The 25,711-nt window shown below is 41.4% G+C and overlaps 1 protein-coding gene across 1 annotated transcript in view; it reads left to right on the top strand.

The window, feature by feature from the left end:
* Nucleotides 1–23,184, top strand: part of znf827 (zinc finger protein 827) — a 65,811-nt gene extending 42,627 nt beyond the window's left edge. Inside the window, exons 6-14 of the mRNA XM_071503098.1 lie at nt 291–533; nt 3,528–3,582; nt 3,714–3,814; nt 9,008–9,145; nt 10,385–10,556; nt 11,537–11,703; nt 14,807–15,016; nt 15,935–16,112; nt 18,927–23,184. Of these exons, the coding sequence (XP_071359199.1) occupies nt 291–533; nt 3,528–3,582; nt 3,714–3,814; nt 9,008–9,145; nt 10,385–10,556; nt 11,537–11,703; nt 14,807–15,016; nt 15,935–16,112; nt 18,927–19,953 (2,291 nt within the window). The 3' untranslated portion in view covers nt 19,954–23,184. The remainder of the gene's footprint in view (nt 1–290; nt 534–3,527; nt 3,583–3,713; nt 3,815–9,007; nt 9,146–10,384; nt 10,557–11,536; nt 11,704–14,806; nt 15,017–15,934; nt 16,113–18,926) is intronic.
* The last annotated feature ends 2,527 nt before the right edge of the window (nt 23,185–25,711 follow it).

Below are 25,711 nucleotides of genomic sequence, written 5' to 3'. Positions count from 1 at the left end.
AAAGTAGAGTAGAAACACAGTTCAGTATAAATCAGTCAAGCACAGTCCAGACAAAAACTGAAGTGGTAGTAATAGTCAATGAAAACTGAGCATTTTTGTAAGGTATTTATCACAGCACTGTTGCGTTACAATGTAGCTACAAGTTCCTGTTCATGGGCACTGAGTGTATCTGCTACTCACAGCAGCCTTTATTCTACGACTAGATCTCTACTTTGATACCGTGTATTGGTTGAATCTCTTTGATCAGACTCTAATCAGTGATTGTCCTCTTGTTCAAACATCTTCTGCAGAGAACAACAAAGATGCCCATTACCAGAAGGTGAAAGTAAAGGCAGAGCCCATGGAGGTGGACCCACCCCCTACAGAACTCACCCCACCTGCCTCTCACCTGCTGGCCTTCAGCACTTTAGGGGCGTGTGAGAAGAGTGAGCCAATGAGTAACCTCCCTGAGACGTTGGCCCGCCCCCAGAAAGATCTCTTCTCCCAGGACATATCGGTCAAAATGGCCTCGGAACTACTGTTCAAATTGTCAGGTATGTCCCTACAAGACGCACATCAGTGTCAGGCACACCCTGTCCTCTGAGCAACAGTATGTCCGCATCACACACAGCCATGCACAGCAACATGCCATCTTTCTCCCTGCAGCGTCGCAGTGTAAACCTTTGACAGTTTGTGATCCTCGACTATAAAACCTACATGTTTCCATTTCCGTCCTCTGGAGGCTTCGTAGTAAAGCCAAGGATATATGACATGTAATGACATCCTGCGTTTTACCTGCACGGCCATGAAAGTGACATTGAAGCAGCAGACAGCTGTTTGTATTGCCAGATTAAGACAGAGCTTTGAGGTGTATCCATCGGCCCCCCGAGAAAATGTGCAGATATGTGTGTGTGGGAATGAGTGTGTGAGGGGTCAGGCTTGTAGTCCTGGGCTGTGACCCCGGCTCCACCCAGCCTCTGATTGCTTCGCTTAAATGCCATATAGAGAAACAAGCGTGTGTAAAATCTCTTTTTTCTCTTCCTGCTCTCGCACATATTCACAAATTCACACATTGACAGTCTTTCTTTCCCACACACTCTTACACACTCACACAAGGCCCCTTGGGGAGTGGTGTCTGCACAAATGCCCCCCCTCCCCTCCCCCCATTCCCTCCTCCCTCTCCTCCTTTCTCTCATTCTCTCTCCCTCTCTCTCTCTCCCTTGACTCGTTTTCAGACATGCCGGCTCAAGCACACTTGGCTGCACACGCTCTCCCCCTGCACTTCCCCTCCCTCCTCCCTTTACATTTCTCCCGTGCGGCATCTCCATGGCAACGTGGAAAGAGACCTCTGTCCTTGGCGAGCAGTGTGACGGAGTGGGGTGTTTAGGGTGGAGGGTGGGGTGGTGGGGGTGGGGGGGGGTGGGGGGGGGGGGGGGTGGGGGGGTTCTTACGGGGGGCACGGGATAAGAAGGGTAGAGAGGGCAGCAGGAATACACAGTATGCCCACCCAGGGAGGCCAGGGCATCGCTAGCCTGGCAACAGCGACAACTGCCCCCTTAGAACTGGGTTTGAATGTGAGGGGGACTGGAACGGAGTGGGCTGCTGTCACACAATGAGCAATCAATATGAATTACCCAGAGCAGTAGGACCTCAGAGACACATCAGTAGCAAGGTCGCGCTGAACACTGAGATGGTTGCAGCTTTGAAATTCACTTCATTACATCGCCTTGAAACTCACACATGGCTCCATTCTCAGGCATTTTGTATAGTGCTCTTTATGGCTGAATGCTGAAATCCAATGATCTGTACTAACATTAGCTGGCCAAGTAGCGGTAGTAGCTGATTTTACAGTTCTCACTTTACTTGCCGCTTAGAAACCACTTAAAATCATATTTTTTTTATTTAAGTCTCAACCATTGTGCGAGCAAGCAGAAATTGCTGCTGCTTAATAGCATGGTGTTTCTGATGAGCGCCGGCCATACTGGCGATCGCTGGCATACAGAGGTGTGGTTGTGACCTTAAAACAGGTGTGATCTCAGGTGCCAGAAGGACAGGTGTGAACACTGCCCATAGTGTAAACTTGCGAGAATCTCTTAAGGCATCAAGGCTTTTTGGAAAACCCAAGCAATATTTATGTGTATGTGCTGGATTAATTGCAGCGCTTTCTGGTGGAGGCACCATGCCTACCCTGAATTAAAGAGTACTTCCACTAATGCAGGAAGAAATTATTACAGTTGTATCAAATGTTATCAGGCCTTTTAAACATCAGGATCCGTGTGATCCAGCTCAGCAGGTGATTGATCGATCACATCGGATGTTCACTTTGATGTAATTAATCTTAACAGCACGTTGCAATGTCTGGGGAAAAATAAAACCCCCTGCGTTTTTACTAGTGGGGGGAAAAATAGCAATAAACAGCCCAATCAGTGACAATCAGCTGCTGATGTGTAAGAAGAACTCTGCACTGAAGGTGAGAGGCCAGGCAGAAGTCAGTCATCACCACATTTTGTCTTTATCTGTCCTAAAGTAGTGTCATGAAATATTTTAATGAAAAGCTTTCGACAAAATTTTCCTGTGCATTCAAAAACTAAAAGTCACTTGGTACAGCCTGCACAATGTAATCCTACGCTGTCAAGTATATAATAAATCCTTCCTCGAGCTTAAAATCTTCACTTTTTGTTGACATTTTATAAAATATGTTGATAGAGCTCTGCAGCAGTTCTACAGACCAGAGTCAGCGATGGTGTTGAATTGGATTCCATCATCTTGAAAGGTGTTTCTGATATTTTGTTTCCTGACTAACATTAAAGAGCATGACCGCGCGCGCACACACACACACACACACACACACACGTGCCATCTGGGGAGTCTAACGCAGGTCTGGCCAGCTATGCACATTGTTTTGTTTTTTTTTTTAAATGTTCAAAAAGTGTTGTTGGGCTAACTTTCGGCCCACAGGTCGGCAGACCCACTAAAGAGACTCCCACTACACCAGATGGCCAGTGCACCCCTGCTGGTGCGGCAAACCTGTGCGTTACCAGCTGAGTTTAACTTAAAGGGATGCAGCAACCAGGCACATACATGGTCTTGGTATCTGTGTCAGACAATGGCTGGTATGTGGGGAAGTTTTAGGAAACTTACCAACTGACACTGAACTTAAATTGGCAGCTGCTCACATGTAGATAACCGCTCTCAACAGCAGACTTCGGGCTTATAGTAAATTGAGCATGAAAATGTATTCTTGAACTTTGAAATGGTAGCTCGACAGAAGAAATCTTAACTCACTAACTTTTTCTGACAGCCTCAACCACATCTTACTGTCTGGAGAAGCTAACAGAGGCTTGTAAGATGAGTCGAATTGTGTTCATGTGACTTCAATCATGTGATAATAGATGGTCATATATTCAGGGTACAGAGGATTGTAAAACCCTGTCTCTGTTCAAATTGGTCTTTGAGGTTGGGTTTGAAAAGATAATACAATGAATAAATGGATATTGTACCATCTAAATATATAAGCTGTACTGTATTGCCTTTCTTTTTCTTTTCAGAAAAAGTCAGCAAAGCCAACAACCACAAAGACAGTAATATGGTGGGAATAAACAGGTGAGTCAGTTGTTAAATTCATGATCAGTAACTAAACTGTGCTTTTCAAATATACCTTAAATGTCAGTTTGATGTAGTGGCTATGTAAGTGTTATTATTTATGTATTATTTATCATGTCTCTGTGTTTCAGTCCATTCCTGGACGAGTGCTTCAGACAATCACCCTTTAACTCGCGCTCCAAGAGCTCTTCCCCCGCAGAGGCCAGCTCCTCTACCAGGGCAGCATTCCACGGTAAGACACATGCACCACACTCACACACTCACACAGTAGGGAAACATGATCAGAGTAGTAGCAGAGGTACAGTTACAGACAGGCAAGAGATGGATGGGAATTATTTTACTCGCTTATTTTAGAGCTGCAACAATTTGTTTTTCAACAGAAAAAAATATCAGCAACTATTTGGTTAATTGATTATGTCTTTTGGGCATTTTTCAAGCAAACATATTAAACATTTTCTGGTTCCAACTTCTTAAATGTGAATATTTGCCCTTTCTCTTTCACAAACAGTACTGTGCAAAAGTTTTAGTCACTAAAAGTAAAACGATGCTTTCAAAAATAATACCATGAAGAGTTTTTATTGATCAATTAACTTCATACAAAGCACAGTAAACAGAAAAAAGCCAAAATCAAATCAATATTTGATGTGACCACCCTTTGCTTTTAAAACTGCTCCAATTCTGTTCCACAGTTTTTCAAGGTAATTGCAGGTAGTGTGCTCTTGGAGAACTTGCTCAGGCTGTCTCAGTGTCTTCTGTCTCTTCATGTGATCCCACACCGACTCCATGGTGTTGAGATCAGGGCCCTGGGGGCTTATTGTGTGATGCATAAGAACCAAAGCATCTAAAGTTTCTCAGACTTGTGCACAGTACTGTATATGACAACACACTGAATATCTGTAGATTCCAGGCTGTTGGTCTGACAAAAGCAAGTTGAAGACATCAACTTTGTGAATGGCATTTTTTTGGCACATTTTTTTAACATTTCATAGTCAAAGTAAGTTTATAAATTTCTACAGCACCTTTTAACATAAACATTGTATGTGTTATGAGTGCTGTATATAAGACAAAAAAGGCAATAAGAAAAGACACAAATATAAAATACACAATTAAAAAGGATTTAACAGTTTAAAATAAGAGACTAAAGGATAAATTGAGAGAATAATTGTCAGATTAACCGATAATGAAATTAACCGACAATTACTTAAAGCCTCAATGTATTATAATAATTGATTATGCAGAGATACTCATTAGACACATACACATGTGTGCATGCATGCCCACAGACCCCCCACTGCTCACACACAACACACATACTCTCACACGCTCACACAGAAGCTTTGAAGCTTGGTGAACAACTTTACATCCAACTACACATAAAGACATGATGTATCTGAGCATATGGCCACAACCAACCACCCCCTACTTCACATGGTCTCACCCTCCTCTCCGATAAACCCCCTCTCCCCGTTTCATATTTAGAGCTCTGTCCGGCCTTTCTGCACTCTCACGCATTTCCCCAACCTGAGGGCCTCTGCCCAGGGCATCCCCTGTCTCCCTCTCCTACCCTCTTCCCTGCCATCCCAGAACTTCCTCCATGTTCCTTTGGCAGCGAGAGATCCAGAGGTTAATTAGCTTGTGCCAGCTTTGCCTGTCCCTCTGCCAGTTAATGAAAATCTGATTGGCTTCTGGGTGTCAAGAGTGTCCTGAAAGTTAATTCGCCCAGCCCACCTCCCCTTTCCCTTGTGTGTTTAAGCTTCAGATCCAGCCTCTGCTGCTTTCTCTTTTACTATTGTACTGTTTCACTCTGTGCTCCCCTTCAGATGTTTTTATCCATACCTGCTCTTTTTCTTCAGTGTGTCTCTGTTGTCTTTTTCCCGTTTTTTTTTTTTTTTTTATTACCTCAATGTTCCAAATACTGGTAAGCTTTTCTGGTCACAGCCAACCTTCCATTAAACAGATTTTCTATGCAAAAGTGCACATCAGTTCATCCCACATAGCCAGCTACACCAGCCGTCACATTTTTTGGACCCCTTATGATTGACTGGGTGTAAAATGACTTGTGAGTAATGACTTCTGTATTGTTATTGTCTAGTATTATATTACTGCAAAAGTTTTAATGTTTGTATTTACCTATACTTATAGAACCCCTCCAGTCTCGGGTGTAGTTTGTCCCTTTCTCTCCAGCTCTAATAAGACTAATTAAACCATTAAACACTTCAAGGCCCACACCCCGCCCTAACTGGCTTAATCATAAGTATGTTTGCCGGGTCGTGGCCTCGGGTCCCTGCGGCTCAGCTTCTCGTCACCTTGTGTGACCAGGCCGTCCCCTAGTCTCACTTTTGTGAGTCAGGACAAGTTAATGCTTCTATGTGCTAAGCTTTACCTACAAGCCCCATAAGAAGGTCTTGGATTCTCAGAATTAGCCATGTACTGACAACAAGTTTGGAGAACAGTGTGAAAAGCCGATCGTGGTCAGATATCAGGGCTGCCGTCATGGTGAGAGGCAGATTCCAGCTGATGCAGGGGATCAGGAAGTTCATGACCTCCAGGTCGACTGAATACTTCCTTAGTTTACAGGCAAGTGCTACTTTACACTGGCCTACTCGCATGCCTTTATGATTACACACACCCTTACTCACCTTTGTTACAGTGGTGAGTCACAGACCAGCAGCAGAAAGGACTCTCATGATAACTGATGTAGCAGCAGCAGGACGGTTAAATCTGCGACTGCAACTAAAGAAAATTCATTAATTATCAAAATAGTTGGTGGTTAATTTTCTGTCAACTGATTAACTGACTTATCATTTCAACCTCTGATAAAACTGATGTACCACAGTTGGCTCCGCTCATGTAAGATTTCTGCAGTCCATTTCTTGTGTCCTGGAAATTATATTTTTTTAGAAAGAACAGTCTGAAAATATTATGTAACCATGACAAATTCAAATGTAGTTTGAACTTGGTGCATCTCCTGAAAGTTGAGTTCTTAAAAATATATTATTTCAGTACTCAGAGTTATGATAGCTTGGCTATTCCCCTCAGAACAAATTTAGTATTTCTTAGACAACTATCTGATTTTGTGTTTGATTAATAATAGAACTTGTTGAGGTACATAACTAAATGATAAAATACCTATTGGTAGTCGACAGGCATCCTGCCCTTATTCTTCTCTCCCTCTTTCACAGCATAGATAAAAGGTACTTAATATCTTTTATTATATAGCCACTCATCTTCAATTAAAAGGATAATCTAAATTCAAAATAATTGTACTTTGTGCTTGAATCACACTGAACGTGGTGTATTTTGCTTTGACAGTTCCAAAAATATTTGAGCGACAGTGTGACACAACATAAATTTACTGGTTTGCATGTAGAAGGCAAATATTGGATTAAATATGTGAAGCAGAGACATAAAACAATGCTCAAGAGTCAGTGCAACAACATTAAAAAGTCCTTTGTGAATTAACACCACCTTCTACAGACAGTGCATCTGTTCTTAAACATTTGCCACAAAACCTGCCCCTCTTTCCTCATTGTGGTATTCAAACCCCAACAAATCCCCCATCAATCGGCTAGACTGTGTTGTACAGGACAGCTTCAGAGAAGACAGGCCCTTTCAGTGATAAAAAGTGACTGCACGAACCTACCACAATTTGTTGTTGAATATAAACTGTAGATTATGTTGCTTTTTCCATTTTGTCTCTTCTGTAAAGTCAAAACCATCAAACTTAAGTGATGCGTCTGCAAACAACCAAAACAGCAGCAGAGTTTTTCCATCACTCATGAAGATTAAAAATGAAACTCTCAGTTTTTTTCCTTTTTTTTTTTTTTTTTTTTTTGAGGCCTTGAATATATAAAAGTTTTGGCTAAGGTCAGTCTGTGTAGACTATAGGCAATAAGTAAAAATCTTGCCTCCCTCCAGGTTGAATAGCACGATGAAAAAAATACTACACGTTATTTTCCATGTGAATTACTCTATGGACTGTTCAGACGGTGAGGTTTAATTCAAAGCAGCAAATTCAGTTCATCTGAAAATATTCACACTGAGTCTGTTTATTCTTAGACTGTTAAGGGGGTTGAGAGTGAAGGACTGCTGCTTGTTGTTGACATTAAAGGTCAATTCATATTGAACACATCCATGTGTCCACATAGGCAACGCCAAATTTGCGATCGTGCGGACTGCATGCATAGCATGTGCGCGAACTGCTCATGCTCCAGATAACATAATGAATTCTTGTTTTGACAAGAGCTTGTGAGAAGAAATCCGGCGTTCCCCACATTCATTTGATTTTCTTTGAAACAATACAAAGGCAGCCAAATAGCATTTAAATCTTGGCCCTATTCTCGATAAGCAGTCGCACATTTTATTTTGTCTTTTTGCCTTCCACTTCTTCTACTTCTTGAGTGTGTGAGGATTGGGAAATGCACATGCGTGGAATGCCAAACCGACACGGACCCTCAATTGTAGTCTGAATAGAACCATGTGCACACCCACATGACCAAAGAAACGTCCGCAGCTGTCCGTGGACATGGAAAATGTGGCCATGTCTTAGGACAGCATTTCCACTGCCAACACCTTTAAATTCACAAAGTAACACATACAGTAGAATACGTGGTTTTATGGTGGGATTGTGCCGCGCTATTTCTTCGCCAGTTGACACTTCTTGGTATCTCCGCTGGCCTGCTGTTTCCTTCTTTCTGGTCTTTGTGCCAAGCCAAACTAACTGTCTGCTTGCTCTGGCTTCATATTTAACGGGCAGATATTAGAGTGCTGTTAATCTTCTCGCCTAAATGAAGAAAGAGAATCTGTGTATTTCCAAAATTGTTTAATTATTCCTTTATATTCCAGGGGAATGTCAATGTACAAAACAAGACATGTCATTCAAGCTGTTTTGCTGATGATAAATCTCATTAAAGAAGGACGAAATGGGGGAATCCTTGTGGCCCAGTATTTAAGACACAAACCACATCCTGTGATCCCAACTTTCCCCAAGCTGGTTCTGGCCTTTGTTGCATTTACTCGCCTCCTCTGTCCCAGTGTCTCCCATCACCCCCTAACTGTCAGGTGTTTAATAATAGCAAAATGCTGAAACAATGCTGAAGACAAATGGATAAAACTAAATTTACTCATTAGTTCAGAGAACATGAGCACATTGCACAGCAGCGTGTGGCTCAGTACTCACAGTTTCAACATCAATACTTATTGAACTTAAGTTACTCTATTTGATTTATGGTTGCTTGACTTCAGAGCCTTTGGTCCACCTGCAGATGCTTTTGTGAATGACTGTATCAGCAGTAAATGATGAGTATGGTTTTCTCTGCCTCTGTGTGTGTGTGTGTGTGTGTGTGTGTGTGTGTGTGTGTGTGTGTGTGTGTGTGTGTGTGTGTGTGTGTGTGTGTGTGTGTGCGTACATACGTGCGTGTTCCAGACTCAGAAAAAGATGACGGGGAGCCAGGAAATGGGATTGCCCAGTGGAGACTAAATGAACAGCTCTTCCCCTGTCCGGTCTGTGGCAAGGTGTTTGGTAGACAGCAGACTCTTTCTAGACATCTGTCTCTACACACAGGTAAATAAACACACAAACACAATAACACACTGGCTTTTGCGTTTGCATTTCTTTGTTAACGTGTTGTGTTTGTGCACATGTGCTTGTGTTTTTGCTGCTCACAGTAAGTAAATAAGGTTGACTAGACTAGATTACCCTTCCTTTAAAGAGATTACTACCATGATTAGTCTCACTGGGAAAACTGCCCATCTAATTACCCAGCTAGAAGGATGCCTCACGGAGTATCTACACACACACACACACACACACACACACACACACACACACCAGTAATTCTGATGCAGCTACGATTGGTTCCCTCTTTCACTTTCTCTCTCACACTCACAGACATGGGAGACTTCCTCAGGAGATGAAGCTCTACACTCTTCAGTGCCCTGATTATACTGTGTTTTCAAACTCGCCCCTTCTATGCTCCTAATTGATCCATTCTACCCCAACGCTGTCTTCCATAATCCTTCTCTCAGTTCTTATTATGAAAAAAAATTAATGAATGCAGTTTTATTTAAAGCAAATTAACGATGCATTAGAAATGAATACAACCTACTTTGGATAGCAGACCAAATCACTCAGTGCACAAATGGAGACTCGTGTATAAAATGCCCCCACACAATTGGACATGCTCTCGCATTTTGTGTGCGCACACTGCACAACACACACACACACATACACACACCATCTGAGAGTGTTGGCTGTGAACAGCTTGGCCACACCACAGAGAGCAGAAGCAGGGGCATATGTCAGTGTGATGGTCTTTTTGGTTTCCCCGGCGACATAAAGGTTGCCTGGCTCCATGTCCTTGGGGCAAATGGTGCGTGTGTGTGCATGTGTGTTTGAGGGGGAGCTAGAGGGAGATGATGTGTTGTTATGTTGATTTGTTTTGGAATAAAAGGGAAGATTGTGTTTTTGCATTAGATTTTTTTAATTTTTTTTAATTTTTTTTAATTTAATTTTATATTGCTCGAAAATGAGGTGAAACTATGTTTGTACATGTCTCAAATTATTACCATCTTGTGACATCCAGATGGTACCCAGAAAAGTTGATTTTATCAGACATTTCTTCCTCTACTCGGGATCAGAGTTGCAGCTGGGTCAGGTGGAGGTGAGGGGGGGGGTTAGGCATTAAGTAATTAGGTTTAAGCTCGCTCGAAAGGCTCAGCGGCTGAGCGCAACTTAATGAAATATCATCTGAGGTAATTTACAGTAACCTGGGGTCTTGTGTCTGTGTGTATTGTTTCGCAGAAGAGAGGAAGTACAAGTGTCACCTGTGTCCTTACGCAGCCAAGTGCAGGGCTAACCTCAATCAGCACCTGACCATCCACTCTGTCAAGCTGGTCAGCACGGACGCTGAGCAGATCGTCAGCGCTATTACAGCCGACTCTGCTGAGCGCAAGAACTGCCCTTACTACTACAGGTAATAATAACAGATCAAAGCACCACACTAACCTCCGTTTAGGGTGACGCAAGCCAGTATAGCAGATCAGAACTGAGCCTGATCACAGCATTTTTTATACAACTTATCAATACTACTACTTATGCCAATTAAAATCTGGTATATATCTTGATTTAATTTTTCCACAACTGCTGTGTTTTACTAGTCTGTTTTCCATTTTCTCTATTTTTGTGAGTCAGTTATTTGACCATAAAAGAATAGTTTTGGGAAATGGGATTATTTGTGTTTTTGCCTAGAGTTTGATAAGAAAATCTATATCACACTCTTTATCTGTCAGGAGATGATTAGCTTAGCTTAGCATAATAATTAAAAGCGAGGGAAAAAGCCTGGTTCAGTCCAAAGATTTAAAAAAAATCTACCAGCACCTCTAAAACTCTCAAAATAACATGTTATGCTGATAAATCAGTGCGAAAACCAAAGTCTAAAAATGTTATTTTGCAACAACTGATCTACCTCTTGGTTGAGCATACTGACTTTTTGGAGTCTCCACTGACTGCATGAGAACCTCACGGTGATGACAACTCACTTTAGTGAGTTTTATATGTGTTGGTGGATGAATTTTGAATTTGATTGACCCAAGTTAGCTGTTTCCACCTGCTTCCAGTTTTTATGCTAAGCCAAGCTAACGGTCTCCTGGATGTAGCTTCATATTTACTGTACAGACATTAGAGTGGAATCGACTCTTGAAAAGAAAGCCAATGAGCATATTTCCCAAAAGTGTCTTGCTATTGCTTTAATACTTTTATGTGGCTAATTTGAAAAGCGTTGAATCGCACCATTGCTGCATTGTAGAGCTGCATATTTTCTATATCAAATGAAAAGAAATGTGTCCGCTCTGTAGCATTTATCAATTAATGCAGACATAATGTGACACGAAAGCTGACTGTCCCCCTTCTCATTCTCACCATCCTCCCTCTTTTTCCTCTCTGTTCTCTGTCCAGCTGCCATGTGTGCGGTTTCCAGACAGAGCTGAACGCCCAGTTTGTCAGCCACATGTCGCTCCATGTGGACAAGGAGCAGTGGATGTTCTCACTCTGCTGCAGCGTCTGTGACTACGTCTGCATGGAGGAGAATGACATGAAGAACCACATTAGTACTGGACATGCAGGTACGGATTCTTCAGTTGACATTGACAGTGTCAATAATCAATAAATCCTCTCTGATGTGTGTTGGTGTAATGTAGGGTTGAAACTAATATTATCAGTTACTCTGCATATTATTTTTTCAGGTAATCAATTAGTTTTGTCTATAAAATGTTGGAAAAATGCTGGTGACAGTTTCCTAAAGCCCAAGGTGACATCTTCAGTTTGCTTGTTTTTTTTCCAACCAACAGTTTAAAACCTAAACATATGTAGTTTATTCCCAGAAGCTGACACTAGACCATGCTTGGCTTTTTTATTTTAAAAAAATGTCTGAAATTAATAATCTATTATCAAAAGAGTTGCTTATTTCGACTTTTCTGTCAGATGACTAATCTATTAATCAGCTACTAAATTTCGGCTCTGGTGTACTGTTCTTGTTTCAGCTGCAGAGTTCTCGAACATGCACTGATAGATAGTAGCAAAGTACATGATTCAGTCCCTCGAAAAAATGATGTATCGTGAGTTATTTTCAAAAATTACTCTCACATGTTAGGAGTGGGTGGTAGCTTACACATTGTGGCTCTTATTCACAGCTCAGAATAGAAATACAGTGCAGTATTTGTCCAGTGACACTTTTTCTATTGTTTTGGCTCCATACTCAAGCACATGAGGTCTGAATTTAAACAGTGGCTGAGGTTAAAGAGCTGACTTTCAGCTTTAAGGGTTTTACATTTCACTGCAGCTTTCATACCTATTCTTTTATACCTATTCAGCTCAACTTTTGAACAGCACATTAGGATAAAAGCCTGTCGTTTATCCTTATAGTCAATGTTTCATTTAGAACTGCAACCAACGATTATTCTCATCATCTACTGAATAATTTCTGTATTTATTGATCAATAATTTTGGTCTATAAAATGAAAGAAATTAGTGAAAAATGCCCATCACACCACTCATGTTATACATATTTATGTATTACATGCTGTGTTTTGTCTAAACAACAGTCAAAAACCCAAAGATATTCAGTTTTCTATCGACGACTAAGAAGACAGCAAAAATTCACATTTGAGAAGCTGGAACAAGTGATGATTTTTTTTTTTTTTTGTCATTTAGCTTTAAAATGATAATAATTGAATATCTATTATATCATTGCTAGCTAAGCAACATTTTTCATTCCAGTGGGGAAAAAAACCAACGCAACAAAAAATGTGTCACTGTCCAAAAACATTATATGAGAGGAAATCAGCAAGGACTGTTTGAAGTCAAAACATAATAATGTAACAGTAATTTACACTTCATAAACACACAGTTCAGTATCAGTTCAGAGGACACATGGAAAGACAAGCAGTAGAATTGGGTTTCACAAACAAGCCTCCTCTGGTCGACCTTCTCTGGACTTTTAAAGCTGCTGGTCTGAACCCCTGGTGGTCGATATGAGTGTTTTTGTCTAAAACAGCTTTGTCCAGTTTATTGCTGACGTTTTCTTCTTCCACTGTTCCTCAATGTGCGTATGTGCGTGTGTTTGCTTATTGTGTGTGTGTGTGTGTGTGTGTGTGTGTGTGTGTGTGTGTGTGTGGGTGGGTGGGTGGGATTGTCCAGCCCAGACAGCTGAGGGGTCTTTCAGAGGCCACAGTGGCCTTGTTTATCTGAGAAGGTTGGCCCTTATCGTGCCTGAGGGGGAAAAAATCAATAGGCCTTGGGTCCTTTGGAGACGAGCTGGGTTTACGATGCCACTGTGGCCATCTTTTAAGTCTCTCAGCCAGGCATGGCATTTATCTCAGTCTCACACGAGATGGCCACCTCCAGCAGCACCAAACACACAAACGTACAAGAGTGTGGCTCATAGTCACCTTAAACTCTATAAACAAGCATCCTCTCCTTCTGTATGTGGGGATTTTAATAATTTGTCAAGGTCTAAACTTCAGAGGGTTGGTTGGATAGAGCATCACTTAGAGGAAACCCTGACAGAAGGTAAAAGCCTAGTTATCTGGTCAACTGTGTGGACACGCCCAGGCAAGAGATGGCTGAGCTCAGCAGGTGTTATAGTTCAAGCTGACCACCTGTGAAGCCTGGAGTCTGCACGGGGAAGAGGGCTGGTTGGGTGCCCTTCTCAGCAGGGGGGAGTAAGGTGGTGAATTATGTGACAGTATTCCTTGATATCCAGCCCTGAATTCTTTGACTTTTCTTCTTTATTTTTGTTCCTAAATCATGGATGTTGCCGCACAGTCACAGATGAAGCTCTTCTCTCTTCACTAAAAGAGAGAATGGAATATTTTTTAGTTGAGGTATATTTCAAGGTCGAGGCCCACTGGCTCAGAGCAGCGTCGTTTTTTTTTTTTTTTTTTCTTTTTCTCCTTTTGCTTACATTCTGTGGCATTAACCTTTTGGATATTGTAAGAGAAAGCAAGTAGATGTTAAATACTGCAGCACAGGAGATAAAAGCTTCCTCAAGATGGTTCAATACTGTATTCAGGCTGCAGCTAAGACTGTGCAGCCAATGACCCTGGTATATTTAGATTTGACTGAAGGCAGTTAATCATGTCTTCTATTACTGTATAATTTCTTGTATGAAATATTATGTGCACTGCATGCGTACATTCCTGTATGTTTTGACTCAGTCTAGTGTGTGTGTGTGTGTGTGCCTGTATTAAAAAGTCAACCATTTCAGGATGCGTGCAGCCTTTTCTCCCTCCTGAGTGAATGCCCTTTGTTTAGCTGTGCCCTGAGATGCTCCCGCCATCTTAGCTCCTTCGGCCATGACCTGCGCTCCTCACCCCTCTCCCTCACCCCCTCCCCGTCTATTTCCCTTTCTCTTCCCAGTGAATTGCAGACTTAGAGAAGGGGATCAATAAAAGCACACTGCATCTTGATTGGACTGGCAGCCGGGCCTCAGTCAGAGCACAGGACTATCGAGGCTGCTTGCTTGTATTCTGTTTGTGTGCATGTCAGTGTGTGATGCACATAATGATGAGGATCTTGCGACAGATTTCTGCAGGTTTTTTTTTTTTTTTTTATAAATATCTTTGTCCTGGTTTTTTCTTTGGATTTGGAGCTGATGCAGTTTTTCCCCAACATTGCTTTTCTATTATAATGAGAAAGATTTCTTACTTCCTGTCCTCTTGTCTCCAGGTCTGAACTCAAGAAGTCCCCTCAGCGAGACCAAGAGCACCTCCTCATCCCTCTCGGCCCTCAGCGATTCACTCAACAGCTCGGAGGGTGGAGACCTCACCCACGGTAACGAAGAACTCAAGAGCCTGCTCGCCCCGCCCTCCTCTGCAGGCAGCCAGTCCAGCTCTGGAAGCCACTCAGGATCAGGAACTGAGGACAAGTCTGACAAAGGCAAGGAACCAGCCAGATACAGTTTAACATTTTAAATTTACATTTCTCTCCAAGATTACATATTCATATTATTTAGGAAATGTTTCACACTTTCCACTCAGTTAACTTGCTTCATCAGGACTGTGTCATTGTGGTTTGATCAGATTTTTTGAACAGTGACCAAACACCCAATCAACAAATTTTGTACAGACATTAACATCGCCTTTTCCCGACTTGCCCCGCCAGCCTTAAACCAGACATCCTTCATGTGAAATAACTAAAACTTTTCGAAACTCACGTAGGGTCCCATCCTTCATCGTGAGAAGCTGTTTTTAGTTTTTAGGTTCTCCCGTCCAAAGTATAATTCCATCTGTGTTTCGGAGCTACACTAAGAAAGACTAAGGAAAGAAAGAAAAAGACTATACACTTGCTCATGGTCAGAAAGCTGTTCAAACTGGGTGAAAAAAAAACAAAGAGGGGTGTCAAGTAAGGACACAAGGGATCATTCACTACAACTCCTGTCATTCAGAAATATACACATTAATCCAGAGAAGCTGCAGAACATTGCAAAAGAGTTCTGAAGTGATGACATTACATGTTGACATCATTCGCTTGATTATACACACATGTGGCCTAATCCAGGCTGTTTTGAATGATTTGTCTTCTTCCATTAAGCAACCTAAAGGGGCGGGCCACCAATTTTACACATGAAGTTCAGTTTACTAGTCACGAGGAGTACTTCTCAGGCTGTCTTGTGTTGCTCAGGAGGAATTTTCTGAAGTCTGAACTATTAACCCTGATGATGTCACAGGGGTTGTCAAGGACTGGGCATGAAGATTGCAAATGTATAACAGTCACTTTTGCTGAGTTGCCAAACAAAATGACCAAATTTAAAATCTAAAAAAAAAAAAAAAACACCCTCTCATCCTCTCTCTCCAGGCTTCGAGTGTGTCTTCTGCAACTTTGTGTGCAAGACGCGTAGCATGTACGAGCGACACCTCCAGATCCACCTCATCACGCGAATGTTTGAGTGTGACGTCTGCCACAAGTTCCTCAAGACGCCTGAGCAGCTGCTGGAGCACAAGAAGTGCCACACCGTTCCCTCCGGAGGGCTCAAGTAAGGAAAGCAAGTACAGACAGAGGTTCCTAACTCCGCCCGTCCTTCCCCTCCCTCACCCCTCACCCTTTCAACTCACTGCACACAAAAACTCACCAACAGTTGATACACATTCATAGACCAATGCTAGAGGTGTGCTGGTTACAGAATATTTCTGTTTGGCTTCATTTCAATTGAAGAAAAAAAAAGATTTTGCTGATACTACTTGATTATAATGCTGAGCCACCTATGTGTTGCAGGCATCTCACAATGGTTTCAGTTAGTATCTTACATGCACCATTTAACTTATTTTATATGTGCTCAATAATGCATGGAAAATAACTTAAAGGATACATCATGAGGCATAATTTCATATACATAAAACTGCTGACATTATCGTGTGTTCTTTTTATAAAGAGCTGATTGTAACGGCCATGCAGATGATACCTGTAAACTTTCATTAATAACACAGAAACACAGATACATGGCCTATTTGAAGATTATTGTAGCTGTGTGTCCTGAATCTGTTAACCTCACTTAAGCATTCATTATCTGCAGCCAGCAAATGAAAAGATACAGGCCGCAGTTTTGCTCGACAGTCTCATTTGGCAAGTATAACTTATTAGACAGTGGTCTGTGGGTCTGCAGTGGCTGTTCTGAACATAAGGAAGAGTGGAGAGGAAATGGGCTTCCCCTCAGGGTCTGTTGTTCCACTGCCCAAAGCTAACAGCCATGCCAGAGAAAAATATCTGATGAAACCTGCGTTCCAGAAACCCATGTGTATTATATAAAATTTGTTGGCACACCTCTAGAAAATAGTTATTTAGAAGCAAATGAACACCATAAGCTCAAATATCTGTAACATCATACACTGGACACTGACAAGTCAATCCAAATGTATATACAACAAAACTACTGCACGCTTTCAAGCTTGCTCGCATATATAATGCACAGCATGCATTTTTCAGTAATAATGGCCCTGATGAAAAGCTTTACAATACAATCCTCAAACCTAACTCACACTACAGTCTGCATCCCAACTACTTCAGACCCCTGCAAATACAAATATATGGACAAACACACATGCACCTGCATATTGAATACAGTTATCTTGTGCTACAGCTGAAGGCAGACTTACTTAGAAATATACTTACAAATATTGACTGTTTTTGTGGCTCTAGTCTCCTAACATGCTTCCCTCTCCATCTCCATACTGCAATCCCACAGGAGCCTTTGTTGTACTGTGACACGTTTATGTCCCATTTCAGGCCTGTCAGGCTAACGTAAAGCCCATCTGTTGACTCAACACCCACAACACACACTGATGAAGCTTTAGTCTAGTCACAATAATGTATAAACACACAGCGTCAGGGTGGCATTGGGAGGAAAAAGCTTCTACACTTGAAAATATTCCCCTAAACTTTAAAAGAAATCACAAAATTAGGGCATTTTGTTAAACACACACATGTTGCATCCAGTCTTCATAGATCAGGGTTCATTTCAAGAAAAACAAACCATTTTATTTTTTGAGTTGTTCTCATAACACCAGTCTGTGCATGTGCAGAACCACTGAGTGTCATTATTACTATCGCCTCATCTTGTCATAAACAAAGATCTTTGTTGTACATCTTTTTTCTGTGCAGCCATCAGTGGAGTTAGGATGTACTCAACATTGTTAAATGTCTGGAAATGGTAGCATTTCACTGAATGTAAACCAGACAGTTGCCAACAAAGTTACACTGACTTCTATTTTGTACAGATCCTGTGGATAATAGAGCACAAACACACAAGAAGCCCCCTCATAGCTCAAAGATATTCACACAGCATCTTGTAGTCATTAACTTAAGGACTTGCTGCTAGCTGTAGTGTGTGAGTGAATAAATGTAAAGGAGTTTTTTTTTTTTGTAAAAGGTTTTCATGTTTCTTCTGTCTGGTGTGAATGTTTTTGAAGCCAGCATTCAAAGGGAAAGAAACAGGTAGTCGCTACTGTAGATTCTTCTCAATCAATGGAGGAAAAAGAGATGGAAGAACTGAGCTCTTTTGGTATTTTTTTTAATATTTAACTGTATTGAGAAATCTGCTTTAACTCAACCTCTTTGTTGTACTGTTTATATCTGCACATGTTGGTTATATTTTCAATTTTTCAAGGTTTACACAGTCTCTTAATTTATGTAAACCATATTATATTTACTAACAAAAGCTGGCAGGATTGAACCAAACACGAGTAGAAAAAGTTAATGGACATTAAGGGCAAATTGCTGACATTTTCTGACCCCAAGTCCAGATCAAGATTTTTTTTTTTTTCCTAGTCCAGTGTGTACACGTGTATACACCTGAGCAATGTGAAGTGTTTTTTCTATATGTAGGAGTGTGTAGAAAGGGAGAGAGGGCCTTGAACATTTCGAGGTTTTTCTGAGGTGATTCTGTTCTGCAGGGTTTGTGAAGCGCTTTGGGGCCCAGAGCAGATGAAAGGTGCTATTTAAATGTAAGTGCCACTCCATTCCTTCATTTCCCTTCATGTCCTACTGCTCCAATCTTTTCTCCAGCCTGTCAACCCCCCCCCCCCCCTCCCCCTCTCCCTCCCACACACACACATACCTGATCACCTCAATTTTCCCATCATTAAACTGCCACACATACCACCATGAGCACACAGAACTGTACATGATACACACTTTTCCTTTATCTGTCCTTCTCCTCTTCATCATTTTGTGTTATTAAATTTCAAGTTGTGTTAGGTGCTTTTGAATATCCACTTGGCCTACAACTGTCCTTTGCTTTTTGTGTGTTGTGTCCTCCCGCCCTCCCTGCTTCCTTTTTTGTTGCATTACCCAGGTGCCCTTTCTGCATCTACTCCACCAATCGTCCAGCGGCCATGGAGTGCCACCTCAAGACGCACTGTAAGATGGAGTACCGCTGCCGCATCTGCCAGGGACTGTGGCCCGACCAGGCCTCATTGGAGGCCCACATGCGCGGGCACCGCCTGGGCAACCACTACAAGTGTGAGCAGTGTGGCTACTTGTCCAAGACGGCCAATAAGCTGATCGAGCATGTGCGTGTGCACACGGGCGAGCGGCCCTTCCACTGTGACCGCTGCTCTTATAGCTGCAAGCGCAAGGACAACCTCAACCTGCACAAGAAGCTGAAGCATGCGCCGCGCCAGACTTTTGGCTGCCAAGAGTGCCCTTTCACCACCACACACCCCTTTGTCTTCAGCCGCCACCTCAAGAAACACCAGAGTGGAGGAGCGGGGGGACTGGATGGAGGCGTAGGAGGAGGAGGGGAAGAAGAGGAGGAAGATGAGGAGGCAGGAGAGGAGGAGCTGCCTCTTGAGGGAACATCACCAGGGGGCTCGTCGCTGCAGAAGAGCCAGGAGAAGTTCCTGTTCAGTGGAGGAGGAGGGAGCAGTGGAGGGAGTGGGAGTAACAGCCCCCTCTTGAGTCTAACAGCGTCCCAGGCGCTCCAGTCTGTTGCCCTGTCACTGACACTGGGCAAGTCCCACCAGCTGGACCCCAAAGTCCCTCTGCACTGCTTGGTCAGCACCAACGGCAACGACGCCACCAGAAACTCCGGTGGTCTGAGCAGCGGCAGCCCCTCCCTCTTCCTCCCTTCTTCCCGCAACGTGTTCGAGCAGTACAGGAACTGCGACCGGGCGCACCTGATCCCCCTCACCACCCTGTTCACCCACAACAGCCGCTTCACATTCCACTCGCACCTCCACTCCAGATGGCGGCCCGCCACATCTCCTCTCCTCTTCTCCTCCAACTCGGCCTCCCCCTCCCGCTCTCCCCCCTCACCCACCTCCCACAAACACTCCTTCCTGGCCTACCTGGGACTGATGGAGAGGGCCAAAACTGTTTGACCTCGCCCACCTCCTCCTCTTCTCCTCACTCTTTCCCTCACTCCTTGGACGGTGGTGTGAATGACACTTGACCACTGCAGTGGGAGCAACATCTTTTCCAATCAGACCAGCAGAATAAGCTGGACCAGACAAACATATTGAAGAAAAGAAAAAAAAAAACATTTATAAGAGAAAAAGGCTGTACATGCTTAAAATGCATTTATATCAAAAAGCTGCTTTTCTTATCAGTTCTATCAATTGAATTATTACTACTTCAACTACTACTCTCTATTACCTTTTATTTTCTGTTTTTAAACGTCTGAATGACCTGGACCCAGTTGCATTATCTGAGGAAACTAACGTATCTCAGTTTTATAGATATTTTTCTTTAGTCATTTGACGAGATAAAAAAGTTGAAAAAGACGAAACAAAACTTGCAAGTGCTATATTTTAGTGCATTTTTGTCTATTGCTATTATGCATCGAAATAGCATGCCTGTTTCTGTGTTTCAACTAGCTTTGACGTCATTAGGAAGCTAAATTTGAGATATCCTAAAGTGTTAGCGGTGCGACAGAACCAATGAAACGGCATGCTTTTCATTGAAAAAGGCACGTTTCCAAAGCAACGCCTCAAACCACGCACTTACTTATTTATCAATCTTGTACATAGTTTTGTAGCCCTTCCCCTTCCCATCTTTTTGATTTCTGTTGTTTTTTTTGTATAATGGTGAAACCATATTATGCGTAGCTGCTGCCTGATATCACTTCTGTCTCAGAATAAATGTAATTTAACTGGGTTACTAGCTAATTATAATTGTTTTTTGTAAGCTCATAGTACAGGAAATAAGCTGTGATGATGTAAATATTCAAATGTAAAATATTCAATCTGACCTACCATGACAAGAGAGAAACATGCATTTATTTCTAATGATTTGAGTTGAATATAAATGCAAAATGTTGCTAATGCATTTGCACTCACAGGTAAATAAGTAGTGAAAAACGAATGTGTGACGAGACAGAAATATTCATTCATTATTTCTGAGACCGGGTGGATATCAGCGCAGCTTCATATGCAGAACTATGTATCACGCACCTATACTTAGAAGAGATATATGAGATAACTGTTTTGTGGAGGTGACTAGCTCTGGGTTAGCAAGCAACCCACAGCCAGGGTCACCACAGGCCGATTCAATGGTGCTTTTTGGAGCTTTTTGTAATTTTTGTGTACAAAAAAAAAAGAAAAAAACTGTTCCAAAATGACTTGAATGAATGTATTTTTGTTTATGTACATGAAAAAGAAGCGATACAGAAGTGTGAATAGGGACGTCTTCGGTGCTGGAAAAGGCAGGAAAGTTAGTGTGTTTGGTGGCCTTCTGTGTCTTTTTCTTTCGTTTTATTTGTGTTTTTCTGTTTTTTTTTTTCTTTTTACTTTTTTTACTGAGCCTTTTACATCATAATAAAACATTTTCTACTAACATTCATAGAGCACCCATTGTGAGAAAAAGCTCCTGTAGGTGCAATGATGAAGCAAAGCCATTCACTTGTACAGCGTTGTGTTCAATGGCACTGGCTTCCGTTAGGCCGGCTGACATGGTACTGCTTTTTATCCTCCCCTCCCTCCTGTTGAGTTTTAATTGCACTTACTGTAGTTACACTTCAAGCCAAAAGCACTTAAACCTTTTATTTTCCTTTTTTTGAAAGTGCAAGCTTAGATCCACCTTGTCACTATAATGTGAAGTAGACAGTAGTTGCTGGAAAGGACTCAATCAACATCCTTTAGTTTCACGTGTAGGCATTTCTAGCGGTGCAAAAGGGTCTGCCTCCGTGAAATCGGAGAAAGTAAATACAAATTGCATGAATTAGACAGTAGAGGTTAAGATCTCCCTGGGAACTAAAGGTCCCAGGCTAAATTGTGATAGCCAATTTTGCACAGTGCTGCACTTTTTGATTATGAGAATATGTATTTATCCGTAAACTGCTCAAAAAGAAGTATGTTTTGCGAGATGGGGCAGCATAGTACAAGCATTTTATTTTGAAAAAGCTTTACCCGTTATTGATCATGCTTGTGTTCCTAAGTGGTCTTCAAGCCAAACTCCCTTATTTGTAAAGGGATAGTTTTTTTATTTTCTTTATTGTTTCCTTTTGTCTATTTTACTCATGCATTTTCTTTTAATGAATCATTGTTGCTTTTTTTTTATTTTTCTACTTAAATCATCAAAAAATATGTTGATTGGACAGAGAAGATGAATTGTCAAGACCAAAATGTAACTTGCAGCAGGATGTGATGTTAGGATTGAATCCGTCACATCCGGCTCTGGAGCGATGCCTCAATTGTCTCCCCCCTTTTACACTGCTGTTTGTTTGTTCCTTTTTGCTCTGTCAATGTCTGGCATGCTGTCTCGAGTGAAAGGAGCATCCCTCCAACACACACACAGACACACACACACACACACACAGACACACACACACAGACACACAGACACACACACACACACACACACACTCTCCTCATACTGTCTACGTTATCTTTTATACTCTAGTGCCACTTGGTGGAAGGAAACCACCTGAGACTTCTGAGAATAAGTCAAACTAATTGTCAGGGTCCAAAATAAAAAAGATGAAGAGTTAAAAAAAAAAAAAAAAAGAATGTGTCTCCTCTTGACACCATTTTAAAATGTCTGCCTTTTCATACAACATAATCATGAATGGCTGCACTTCTTTATGTCCCCCTAGTTTGAGTGTAATATTTCAAAAGGCAACAGGGCTCGATCCTTTTGAAAACCAGTATTCTTAAGCACTTATTCTGTTTATTTGCCCAATTGTAAGCAGCACAGTGACTTTTTTTTAAAAGCTTGACTACCTTTTCAGCACTTCAGAGTATGCATGACATTGCCCTCGCTCTAGTTCTTTAGCACTTAATTGTGTTTAAAACTAACTCCCTTGGTTGCGTTTAGTTAGCATCACCCTGCACTGTCCTACAATCAGTTAGCTTTAAGTTTGGCTGTATTTTATGATTAGAAAAGGCTCAACTATCTTATGTTTTGGCACTCGGTAAAGATTGGTATGTGCTGTACAAAGCTTTTTTTTATTACTCCATTGTTAAGGCTGTACAGGGTTGTGACGATAACTGGTAAATAGATCATTTGTACTTTTTTGGTTTTGTATTTGTTTCCTTTGTTTGGCATTATTTTATGTTCAACTTGCCAGATCTAAATGTAACAGGATTTGAAAGTAAAGCTTACATCAGATATTATGTCGCTTGTCTGTCTTTTCTCTGCTTTTTTTTTTAAGGTGTTTTTCCAATTACTTTCAATAAACAGCATCACTCTGTCACTTTACTAAATATATAACAAAACAGTTTCATTTATCTTCTCAGTTGCTCGTTTTGACCAAGATGCTCAATGTCTCAGCCATTTAAATAAACTATAAGTTAATCTGAAACAATTAGTTGATTAATTATTATAAACCTGACTAAATTAATTTGCAGTAATTTTGATAATCATTTATTGTTACAGTTGTTTAATGAAGCAGAAAAAACATTCCAGCCTCTCAGATATTTCTTGCTTTTCTGCTGTTAGACAGTACAAAGCTGTTTTACATTATTTTAAGTTTAATATCTTTGGTTTTTGGACTATTGAGAAAACAAGACATTGATGATGTCACGTTGGGCTCTTAAAACACCTGGGCTTTTCTTACTATTTTTAGGCATTTCAAAGATGTAACAATTATCAATACATACAGTAATGAAAAACAGATCATTAAATCTAAAGTCTTAACTCAAGGTCCATTATTGAAAACTATAAAATTTATGTTTTTGTTTTACACAGGGAGGTTTTAGTTTGATGTCACCCCAAACAGTAGTTAACACGATGTTTGGCACTGAACATCAGTTTGTTCATTATTTATTTGCCACTTTGTGATAATATCAGTGTCAGAAAATAAATCTGAAGCAGCTTATCTCAAGGTCCAGTTTACTATTGTTTGTCTGAGCTTTCAACCACATCTCTCAGTCTTCATCAGCCACTGTCGTTTGCTCAGTATTCTTAACTCTTACTTTATACTTTACTCCGTTTTTATGTATCAGTGTGCGTTAGAGAGATGTTCCTTTCACTGAGCAAAATCCTTTGGTTGATGAAGACACTGAGGTGCAGTTAAAAACTCATCAATGGTTCTGTCGTAATTAAAAATATTTATTTCTGACATTGTTAGTAGCACAATATGATTAATATTGGCATAACAATATCAGACGGTAAAATCCCTTTAGAATGCAATACAACTTTGTATTACGTCAGGCAAAAGTTTTTATGTGTGAAGCATGAAGTTTTCAATGATAATTTTAGATTACCAATTACTAATATTATAATAATATCCACTCTAGTACCACTATAAATGTGCTAAGACTTTTCTCAACTGCTCATTCAGGGTCGTGAATGAACTTTGAACCTCAGCCTTTAAACCAACATGGACGAGAGGTCAAGTTATTAAAGAGAAATTTTAACAAATACAGTGACAAGTGCGTAAACTCCATTTGCTGAAAAAGACAATTTGATGTTTTCTTAACAACAATAAAATAAACTTTAAGTCCCCCATTACCATCTAATAAGGAATGCAAAGGCCCTGGTACCAAGTCAATAATCTTGTCAAGGGAAGACATGAGAGGAGGGCTCAAAAAGATTTTCAGACCAATAAGAGATTCAGAAAAGAGCAAATATCATTCAGCAGGGAGACAGTGACATGAGTTAAGGAAAAGCACTGATCAGCTTTGAGGGACATAGCACTGTTTAATTTATAACGGTGGCGTGCCATCATAATAATAAGGAATAGGATCTGTCATGGTGTCTAGCTAGTGTTTTTATTAGACCAATGGGAGGTCTCTCTCCCTCTCCTTTCTGTGTTGTAGTAATGAAAGTTACAGCACGTTCTCGCCCAGCCAAAGGTTGGCCCTGCCTAATGAAAACAGATGAAGCAGAGATAAAGTGTTTGCCGACATTAAGGGACTCATTTATCACCGTTAGCCCCCGAGCTATAGAACACCTTGGTCTGGAGCTCTCCTTTAACAGGCCCTGCCTCACAGCACCCTGGTGGCATGCCGCAGCCTTCCAGGCACATGAACACCTCCATCTGTACTGCTCTCTCTCTTTCATTCGTGGCATTTTTCGCATTGTGCTCACAGATAATTTTGCTGTTTATGTCTTCACATTAACATCGTCTCATTCACAAGGTTTATATAAGTTAGATTGAGGCTTTAGCAGCAAAAAAAAAAAAGAGAAAGAATTGTAAAGGAACCTTATCAGTTCTAAAGGATTTTGGCAGTCCTTGCGGGACCTCCATCACCGCGCCCTCGGTGTTGACCCATGTGGGTTCAACAGCCATCCGAAGCCGAATCTCTTCTGTTGAGGGGCCGTGTTCTCATCTAGCTGCTCATCTTGCCTGTGTATTAATGAATCTTTTCGGCTGTGTTTAAAGCTGCTTAATTAAGTTCAAAGCAGCGCTCGGGGCACTGTGCGCCTGCTCAGCTGACCTCCCTATGAGTGGAAGTGTTGATTAGGAAGTGAAGAGACATGCAGGCACTGCAGGGGATGGCTATTGATTGAAAGGATAGAAAACCTCATTTGGATTTTATGATTGGAATATCACACTGTACACGGGGGCTGTTTTTCTTCATTTGCCAAATAACTCCATTCCTGCTCTCACAGTTTGGTGAAATTGTCAACTAAGTGAGGAATTTCTGTGATAAGACCAAACGCCGGAGTTTTCCCTCATCCCAATAATAGCCCTTC

Source organism: Trachinotus anak, unplaced genomic scaffold (assembly GCF_046630095.1).
Source record: "Trachinotus anak isolate AG129_WGS33_773 ecotype Australia unplaced genomic scaffold, CSIRO_AGI_Tana_v1 ptg000019l, whole genome shotgun sequence".
NCBI classification, from domain to species: Eukaryota; Metazoa; Chordata; class Actinopteri; order Carangiformes; family Carangidae; genus Trachinotus; species Trachinotus anak.
The sequence above is the reverse complement of the archived record's forward strand: the minus strand, read 5'-3'. Positions and strand labels throughout refer to the sequence as shown.